Source organism: Lipotes vexillifer, unplaced genomic scaffold, assembly GCF_000442215.2.
Source record: "Lipotes vexillifer unplaced genomic scaffold, Lipotes_vexillifer_v1.1 scaffold13, whole genome shotgun sequence".
NCBI classification, from domain to species: domain Eukaryota; kingdom Metazoa; phylum Chordata; class Mammalia; order Artiodactyla; family Lipotidae; genus Lipotes; species Lipotes vexillifer.
The window spans coordinates 1,066,108-1,076,176 of NW_006790761.1; the positions used below are offsets into that span (position 1 = coordinate 1,066,108).

At 52.7% G+C, this 10,069-nt stretch overlaps 1 protein-coding gene across 1 annotated transcript in view; it reads left to right on the forward strand.

Annotated features, from left to right (window-relative positions):
- LOC103086011 (taurochenodeoxycholic 6 alpha-hydroxylase-like) overlaps positions 1-8,637 on the forward strand; it is an 11,196-nt gene extending 2,559 nt beyond the window's left edge. The window contains exons 2-12 of the mRNA XM_007463933.1: positions 477-618; positions 1,257-1,301; positions 1,773-1,900; positions 3,221-3,345; positions 3,686-3,840; positions 4,306-4,412; positions 4,496-4,686; positions 4,781-4,914; positions 5,799-5,863; positions 6,007-6,083; positions 8,469-8,637. Of these exons, the coding sequence (XP_007463995.1) occupies positions 477-618; positions 1,257-1,301; positions 1,773-1,900; positions 3,221-3,345; positions 3,686-3,840; positions 4,306-4,412; positions 4,496-4,686; positions 4,781-4,914; positions 5,799-5,863; positions 6,007-6,083; positions 8,469-8,637 (1,338 nt within the window). The remainder of the gene's footprint in view (positions 1-476; positions 619-1,256; positions 1,302-1,772; positions 1,901-3,220; positions 3,346-3,685; positions 3,841-4,305; positions 4,413-4,495; positions 4,687-4,780; positions 4,915-5,798; positions 5,864-6,006; positions 6,084-8,468) is intronic.
- Positions 8,638-10,069: the final 1,432 nt, after the last annotated feature.

Genomic DNA, 10,069 nt, shown 5'->3' on the forward strand with positions numbered 1-10,069 from the left:
AACAAACATTTATATGTATGCTGGGGTACTACTGAAAATATATAACAACCACTATGGCAAAATGAAATTAATATATAAATTTAATTTTTTATAATATATTTTATTCTCTAAATAAACAAAATTATATGACAAAACCAAGTGATACGAATTATCATAAATTGCTCATGCAAATGTTGTACGAATCACTTCCCTAAGTTTTCTACGCCTGGGAGTGAATCTCTGGTGTAAGTTTCTGTAGGCAGTTTGTAGTGGTGGCCCAGGGCTCTACCCGACAAGGGGACAGAATGTGGTCTTAGGACAAAGGTGGACAGCCAGCAGGTCTGGGGCAGAGCCCAGGTCAGAAGATATAGTTCCAAACTCCTAATTCTGCTGATCGATCAAGAATGATCTCCTTGTACCCATCCTGCCCTTCACCCCCACTCCAGCACTGGAACTCAGAGAAGGGTTTTATTGATTTATCTTTCCCTTGGGGACAGTTCCAAGATGAGACCGAGCTGCAACCCCTACTGAAGAGGGTAGAGAAATACCCAAGTGCCTGTGCTCGTTGGCTGTGGGGGACGAAAGCCGTGGTGTTGATCTATGACCCTGACTACATGAAGGTGGTCCTGGGGAGATCAGGTGAGAGGGAAACCCCACATCCCAGCAGAAGAAAATCTTCCCTCTTGGGTACATGCCCCTGGACCTGTGAAATTCCAGAAGAAACTGGCACTTCAGCCATCAATACCTGACTCCCTACCAGCCATCCTTGCAGCCCACAAGCTAGACTAAGGCCAACATTATTCACTTATAGTGAATGCTTAAACACCCGGGTGGGGCTGACTTCTCTTTTCTGTCTTACTTTCTTTCTTGTTTTAACCCAATTGAGATAATCCTAGGTCTGGAAGACAATTCCCTGTCCACACTGACTTAGGTCTGGCACCTCTCACTGTTGCCTGTCCTGGGTCATGAAATGGCCAAACCACCACAAACTAGGAAAACCACGGGCTTCTTTCTTACTCTGTGGCACTGAGCAGAGCCTATCTTTCTTGCCGATTCACCATCTTAGTCCTGTGGGTGTTCTGCTGCTGGGACACTGAGTCTGCCTTCCTGGGCCCACAGTGACCATCAGGACAGAGAGAGTCAGGGATGGGAGGCAAGAGGGAGGTGGCTTGAGACAGACTGCCCGCGGACAAGCATCAGGAATGGAAGTTACCACAGCTGCTCTGGGGGCTGCCTGCCTTGTTTGGTGCCCTCCACTTTCCTTCCTTACCTTTCAGACCCAAAGTCTCATGATTCCTACAGATTGCTGATTCCCTGGATTGGTAAGTACATTTCAATACAACTGCAGTCCACCCACCAGTTAGGTTTACCAAGAGCTACCTGTTTGGTTAATGGAGAACAACAGGTGCCAGGCACACTGTCACCACCTCATCTCTCAGTCAAGCCTCATTTCTCTCCTTCCAGTGAAACTCTCACCCTTTTTATAGGTGCTGAGAGCCCTCCTGAAGCTAAGCCTCTTATCACTTCTCAGTCCTCTGCGATATTCTCAGCCTGACTATTAATACTTCTATCACCTGCCCCCCTGCTCTTTTTCAACCTCTGTCTCACAGCTGTCATAATCACATCCTATGGACCAGCCATTCCGGAAATTCACATTCCTGAACTGTACTGGCCTTTCCTACCTTTGCCCATGATGTGTCTTTTCCTGACACCCCTGGTTCCTCCCAAGTTGTCCCCAGTCGTCCCTCTGATCCAGTCTCCCCAACCCACACACACACCCATCTGTGGCCCAGGGAATGGTTTGCTTGTGTTGGAGGGGCAGACGTGGTTCCAGCACCGGCGGATGCTGACCCCAGCTTTCCACTATGACATCCTGAAGCCCTACGTGGGTCTCATGGCCGACTCTGTCCACGTGATGCTGGTGAGTCTATCCCTCGTCACCTGGACCCACTCATATCCAGCACAGCTGACAAAGTCCACTCTCAGGGGCTTCCCTGGTGGCACAGTGGTTGAGAGTCCGCCTGCCGATGCAGGGGACACGGGTTCGTGCCCCAGTCTGGGAGGATCCCACTTGCCACAGAGTGGCTGGGCCCATGAGCCATGGCCGCTGAGCCTGCGCGTCCGGAGCCTGTGCTCCGCAACGGGAGAGGCCACAACAGTGAGAGGCCCACGTACCGCAAAAAAAAAAAAAAAAAAAGTCCACTCTCAGACACTTGTGTCCCTCAGGCATCCATCAGACCCAGCCCCCAGAATTATGCATTCAGAACGTACTCTGAGACAGTGCTCACCAAAACTGGATGGGACAGAGGAGTATCCCAGCACCAGTTTGGATCCAAGGAAAGGGAAAGCAGGGCCATGGTGTATTCAGGGCCCACTCTCCTCTCATCTCCACATCTTCAACACAAAGGAAAGAGCAAGGGTTATTCCCCTGGACAGCAGTGCAAGCTGCCCCTGGCTGCCCTGGAAAATGGCAGCTTCGGTGGTAGAGTGGGCATCCCAGGATGTCACTCAGATAGGCTCTGGCATGGAGTCCAGGGCCTCTGCATGGAATTGAGCCACTCATGGGAGGAAATGAGGCCAGGTCTACACTCAGAGAGCTGGGTCTTCACAAGCATCACCTCTCATCTGGACTGGGCACCACCTGGGCTCAGCTAACATTAAATGAATAAAAGGAATCGAAGTACCTCATGTCCCTTCCTAGGAGCCCCAGTAGAGCCCCATAAGCTTTTCCTTCCCTTGAAATATTTACCTGGATTGGTAAGTACATTTCAATACAACTGCAGTCCACCCACCAGTTAGGTTTACCAAGAGCTACCACTTTCGTTAATGGAGAACAGCAGGTACCAAGCAACCTGTCACCACCTCATCTCTCAGTCAAGCCCCATTTCTCTGTGGGCATCACCTGTCCGGTTCCAATCTCAGGACACAAAAGACTCCACATTTGTTCCCTGAGAAACTATGCTTTCTGGCCTCCCGTAAGGTGGTTATGATCAACACTTGTTCCTAAAATTTGGAACTAAACAGAATATTATGAGAGAAGATGATTAATTATATAATAAAAGATTCTGAGAAAATAGGCATCACATTACACACGTGTGATACAGCCTTAAATTGCTAAAACACATCTGCTTAGAAAGAGAGGAAATCTCATCCAAAGATTTAGAGACAGAGAGAGCCTGGCCATGTCAGCACAAGCCTTCTGGGGGAGCAGAGCAGGGTCAATGTCCCCCTCCCACCACAGGACAAGTGGGAGGAGCTCATCAGCCTGGACTCACATCTGGAGGTCCTTGGACACGTCTCCTTGATGACGCTGGACACCATCATGAAGTGCGCCTTCAGCCACCAGGGCAGCATCCAGACAGACAGGTCAGTGACAACCGTTCAACGACAGGATCCTTGTTCTCACCAGCTGGGGAGGACTTACCTGAGAGGCAGTTAGGGCAGCGTGGATGCTTATCAGCACAGAAAGCAAAATTCTGCACAGAGCCATAGACCACAGTCAAATCCCTGATCCTGGCAAATGGAGAAGCCTGGCAACTCAGGCCACTTGTAAAGATCTGAGGGTCTCCTGGGCTGTGAGGTAGAAATGACAAAGCCTCAGTGCTGCCTGTCCCCACTGACTGAGGAATCCCCACTCGGAGCCCCACTCCGTCTCCAGGTCAGAGGCTCCCTCCACTCCAGTCTCCTCTGCATCCTCTCCCTTCAGGAAAATCCAATCCTACATCCAGGCCATCAGGGACCTCAGCAATCTGAGTTTTTCCCGGGTGAGGAATCTCTTCTACCAGAACGACATCATCTACAGGCTGACCCCTGAAGGCCACTGGAGCCACCGCGCCTGTCAGCTCACCCATCAACACACAGGTTCTTCTGATCCTTCTGGGCAGCTCCCACCCACCCACCCCCATCATGCACATGTAAAAGGGCCTGGCCTTGACCCCTCAGGCAGAGCCCAGACTCCTGCTTCCTCTTCAGGGGCTGGCACACATCCACACTGGGTACTTCCTGGTGCCGGGGTTGGGAACTGAGACGTCAGGGTGTCAGGTGAGGTGCAGGGAGATACATGGGTCACCACGTTGCTGACGGTGGAATGAGACCCCCTCCCAGCATCATTTAGGCAGAGCCTCCTTGGGCTGTGCTATTGAGGGGATTCCCAACCTGGATCAGACGATGCTGGAGCTCTGCCCTGACATGTGCGCCCATTCCCACCCTCGCCCTCATCCACCTGGTACCCAGATTGGGCCTGAGGGGCAGATAGGGGTATGGTGGGTGCTGCAACTGGTTCCCCAGAGCCCTCAGCTCTGCCTGGGAACCACTGTTCTGGGACAGATGGAGTGATCCAGCTGAGGAAGGCTCACCTGCAGAAGGAGGGAGAGCTGGAGAAGGTGAGGAGCAAGAGGCACCTGGATTTCCTGGACATCCTCCTCTTCGCCAGAGTGAGTGTGGGCAGGAGAGGCCTGAGGCTTTTGCCCAGAAGCAAAGAGGAAGGGCAGACCCTGCACTCTCCCTGCCTCCGCAGATGGAGAATGGGAGCAGCTTGTCTGACAGGGAGCTCCGTGCCGAAGTGGATACGTTCATGTTTGAGGGTCACGACACCACAGCCAGCGGCATCTCCTGGACTCTCTATGCTCTGGCCTCCCACCCTGAGCATCAGCAGAGGTGCCGGGAAGAGATCCAGAGCCTCCTGAGGGATGGTGCCTCCATCACCTGGTGAGTGCCCAACAGATGGGAGAACCTTGCCCCTCTGCTAATGGAGAACCCCTGATTGTCTGGCTCTGCCGCTCTCAAATGGGCTGCCTTTCAGGGACCACCTGGAACAGATGCCCTACATCACCATGTGCATCAAGGAGGCACTGCGACTCTATCCACCAGTGCCATTCATTTTCAGAGATCTGAGCAAGCCCATCACCTTCCCTGATGGACGCTCCTTACCTGCAGGTATGAGCTTCACCCCACCCACTAAACTAAGCACTCTGCAAGACCACATGGGAGATCAGAAATACACATGTGCTTTCCCAGTTCTGGGATGCTCCGACTCATTTCCACCTTAAGATAATTAATGTTTACTCTGTAGTTTGGACAAGTTTTGTAAAATGCTTGACATAGAAGTTGAACACAGCAAAAGCTCAATAAACAAATGCTAGCCCCTGAAGGTGGTCTTGTAATAGAGCCCTAAAATTCTAATTCCTTGAGACATCAAGGCTTAGGAGAGAAGCAGGTGGCAATGTGGTTCTTTCCATATGGGGTCTAAGTAAATGAGGGAGCTCAGAGAATCCATTGTCATGGGTCAGATGGTTCAGTCTCTGAGGATCCCTCAGGTGGATGGCAGAGAGCAGCTGATGATCAGGTCTGAGAGCCCTGCCATGGTTGTAGGCCACCAATTGGCTCAGTGGGTCTGAATCCCAGCCCTGCCACCTCCTAACTGTGGGATTATCGTCCTGTCCCTTAATCTCCCAGAAGCTTAGGTGAGTCATCTGCACATGGGGATATGAGTGACTTCCTTGAGGGCTGCTGTGAGGATTAAATGAGTTAATGCACATTCCCCGAGGACTCATGATGGCACCTGATAAATGAGAGTTGTCACATGAGTTGCTCCTAAATGTAAGCCTCCAATTCTTTTCCTTCTCAGTCCTGGGCATGGTTACCTACTCCTAATCTGTGCTCATGTGCTTTGTCACCTCCAGCCCACCTGCTCTGCAAGAGTACCATTTCATTCAGAGTGATGGAGGGTAGCTCTCATGGTGGCTCCCAGGCCTTTTGTGCACATTGCCGCTGTTGCCATGGGTACCATCAGTCTTCTCTCTCTCCTCCCTGCCCCACAGGAATCCCCATCTCCCTCTTCTTTTATGGGCTTCACCACAACCCGAAGGTGTGGCCGAAACCAGAGGTATGATGGCCATAGGAGGAGGGGATGGGATGCTCTCTCCAGACCAGCACCTCCCCTGCTCCCCCTCGGGGATTCTCGTCCCCTGGTAGATTGGTGCAAGGAGTTTGACCCCACCTGCCCTGGCCCCGGTGCTCTCTCTGCAGGTGTTTGACCCATCCCGGTTTGCACCAGGTTCTTCTCAACACAGCCATGCTTTCCTGCCCTTCTCAGGAGGATCCAGGTGAGGCCTTCTGTACCTGGGGCATCTGGTGTCACTGGGTGCTACCTGATGTGTGTAGCTGTCTACATTCATATGTGGTGTATGCAGTTATGTCCCTGTATGTTGACGTTTTGAGAAGGAGGCGTGTGTCCCCATGTACAAGAAGGCCTTCAGGGCACACCATGGAGACCTTGACCTCCTGACTTCGCAACGACCAGCCACATTGCCACGGCCGTGGCCGCTCAAAAGTATTCCAGGGTTCTCCTCACGTTAGGAGTATGACTTTTCAGCTTTAGAACTTTTCATGAAAGGTAAACTTCAGATGTTTGCTTTCCACAATTATCAGTCATCTTTAAAGATGGTTTTCTCTCTTCACACATCCCTAGTCCAGCCCACTGCCTTTTCTACTTATTTCAACAATGCACCTCTGACTGTATCATCAGTTGTGTTTGCATGGATTTAGATTTCCAGCTGCTTTTCTTCTCCTGAGGCTTCAAACCATGTATGTGATCACTTACAGCTGCCGTTTGAAGAAAGTTACATAGCCACATGTGTCTTTTCGATTTCTGTAGTCAAACCTAACAGTTGTGACAGCATATTCATATAAACATGACACCATTTCTGGTTGCCAAAATTCTATATATGTAGTGGGGATTATATACCATAGTCCCGCAATCTACAGAGTCTAACTTTGGCAAAAAAGGATGAAATTGAAGGCAATCAAGTGCTTTTGAGAGAAAACTCATTATTTTGTGTTGGACACATGCATTTGAGAGGTTCCTGCCGTGTAAAATATAAAGCACACATGAAATAGGTGTTAAGCTGGATGATACACTCGAAAATGACTCCTGTGAAAATCTTCAACGGCTACAGATCCTCCCCGAAATAGTAACTTCCATAACTTTGGAACTACTTAGTAATACAAGATTTTTATGAGTGTATAATTCTGTGAAATTTTCAGTTGGTGAATCAACCTTCACAAAACAGGCTTGATGCAACACGTTCCCGGAATTTGCTCTAGGATTTGGTCTGTGCCAGGGTCCTGTTCTTCCTTGTAGACAGTGGCTACAGGTCATGTGGCTGCCACCAGAGGACAGGGGGTACCTGGCAACTCAATTCCGAGGTCAGAATTAATGTTTAATTTTAATCCACTCCTTTTTTTTTTCAATTCACTTAACTTTGTTCAAATAGAAAGCTATTTATTAAGCCTGCCTCTGGGTGCCAAACCATATATTACAAGATGGGAAGACAGAGACGAAAGGAACTTTCCTTGCTCCAACAGTTCACAGTCAAGAAACAACTACCGCTATTCAAGACAGACATGTGACATTTCCATAGTGTAGTGGTCAGTACGTTTGCCTTACAAGACAGACATCATGCATTCATCCACTCTTTCACTCATTCATTCATTCACTGAGCAGATTGTGGAATGTTCCATGTTTCTGGCACTGTCCTGGTCACGGGATGGTGATGTGTCCTTGAGTTAACACTAAAGCTGCTTGGGGATGTGGGGGAGAAAGAGGCGCAGGCGGCAGAGGCGGGAGGCCAGGCGGTCACTAGACTAAGTCTTGGGCTTGTGGCCAGCAGAGGCGGGGGGAGGGGACCTCAACAGGAGCGGAGCGAGGAAGAGGGGCCGGACAGGCGCGAGGTGAGTGAGGAGCAGCCCAGAGAGCGTTGTGACACCAGCTGAGGCCCCGCGACGTGTCCTCCCTGAGATGGAGGGCACAGCAGGCCCCGAGCCGCTGTGGCTGCAGTAGAGGGACAGGAGGCAAGGAGACTGAAAAGGCCAGCGAGGAGCCCACGGGATGGGAGGAGGGGCCTTGCTGGAGTAGAATGGGAAGGCTCCAGGGGCGGGTTGACCGAGGGGCTGTGGGGAGACAGGAGGCCGGAGCATCAACTGGGAGGCAAGCGGTCCAGCAGGTCGAGGGTAGCTAACCCGTGGCCCCTCCAAGAAGCCTCCCGGTTGCCATCCCGACTTCCTGACACAGCTCTGTCCTGTCCTGTCTGGGGACTGGGGCCCCTGCTTGTCTGCCATGGGTGGTGAGGGCCCGAGAGTTGCCCACAACCCCCTACAGGGCCCTGGCCTGGCCGGAAACCAGAAACGGCCTGTGGACGAGTGAACAAAGTACTGATTCACGTGACTTGACCCTGTGGCTTAGAGCGCCGACCCTCCCCCGCAGTACTTGCTGCTGCTGAGAGCAGAAGGAGGAGTTAGGAGCTAGTCCTGGAGAGAGGTGGCCTCTGTAAAGGTCAGCGGGAGAGGGTGGACCGAGGCTTGGGCGGCACGTTCGGTGTGACCCGTAAGGAAGGGATCGGGGCTGGGCCGCGGGGAGGAGCGCCCTGAACGCCCTGTGCCCGGCGGGGCTTAGAAGCCTCTGCTCACTTCCTTTTCCCTCCGTGACCCAGGAACTGCATCGGGAAGCAGTTTGCCATGAATGAGATGAAGGTGGCCGTGGCCCTGACCCTGCTTCGCTTTGAGCTGGCGCCCGATCCCTCCAGGGTCCCTGTTCCCATTCCAAGAGTTGTGCTGAAGCCCAAGAATGGGATCCACTTGCAGCTCAGGAAGCTCCTGTAACGCTCGTTGGAGACAAGGACGAGCTCTGAGGGCCCCTGCCTGCCATCCTGTCTCGCTGTCACTCTCGCCCGTCCTTGCCTCTGTGCCCACTTCCTGCTTCTATCTGCCCACCTGCCGGCCTACCTCATCTCCTGCCTCCTGCCCATCAGACGTTCTGCCCTCCTCCTCTCACCTTTCTCCAGGCTCCCTATCTGCTTATCTCTCCATCTGTCTCTGACCCACCTGTGCCTCTGACTGTCCACCTAAACCCTGATCGCTGGCCCTCCTCCACTCTGTCTACTCTCTCCTTGTCTTTTGCCCCTTCTGCCTGCCTGTCTGTCCCTGAATTCACTTCCTTTTGCTGATAAAACAATTGACCACAGCCTTGTGGACTTAGAACAACACAGAGTTATTCTCTGACAGCTCTGGAGTCAGAAGCCAGAAGTGGGTTTCCCTGGACACACCCAAGATGTTGGCAGGGCCCCCGGTGCAGGGATCTAGGGAAGGATCCCTCTCTTTGCGTTTTCCCACATCTAGAGCTGCAATCCTTGCAGTCCTTGGCTCCTGGGCCTCCTCCATATTCAAATCCATCAGCTTCTTCAAATGCTCCCCTGCTTCCGTCTTCACATCGCCTTCTCTTTCATAAGACCTTTGTGATTACACAGGCCCACTCAGATAAAACAGGCTTGCTCTGATTTCCGGGGATTAGGACACGGACACCCTGGGCAGCCGTTACTGTAGCTGCTAAGTCCTGCGTCGCTACCATCGCCTTGGGCCCCCGATCGCTCCCGTGTGTTACGGGTCTGCTCGTTTGTCACTCACCTGGCTTCCCCTCTTGCCCACTCCCTGGATAAATTCACAATGTCATATGGAGCGTGTGTGTCTTCCCTTGCAAGGAGCTGGATGGAATGGAAGAGAGAGAGAAGGGGAGGGAAGGCAGAGCAGACGAGGAGGGGACACGACCCCTGGTCTGTGGGCCCAGAACCCCAGCAGGACAAGCGTGTCCCAGCGCCCCTGCAGCCTCACACTCTGGGGTCGCTCACGCCCCACAACCCGCCTGTCACCTGAGGTGCCCACGGCAGCTGAGTCAGGAGAAAGGGCTCGTCTCCAAAGGCTCAGAGGGCAGAAGCTCAGCCCGGGCACCTGTCGGGGAAGGAGCCTCCCTGCTGCTGTGTGGTAGCGTCCTCGCTACATCCTTAGAGGGGCCCAGCCAGAGCCCATCCTGCCCTGAGCAAAGAAGCCTTACAGACTTGGCTCAGCGCGAGGGCCTCACCTTCGGCCCCTCCCCGTTCCTAGGTCACAGGGCTAGTTCACTCTGCTCCAACATGGGGCCACGAGGACTCTCTGTGCCTGACCGGGGGTGGGGCAGGAGAGTTCACTGGGAGCGTCCTGGACAGGAAGCTTGCCAGGTCCCCCGGCGTTAGGTGGGGCAGAAGGGCTCGGGCTTGCTCCA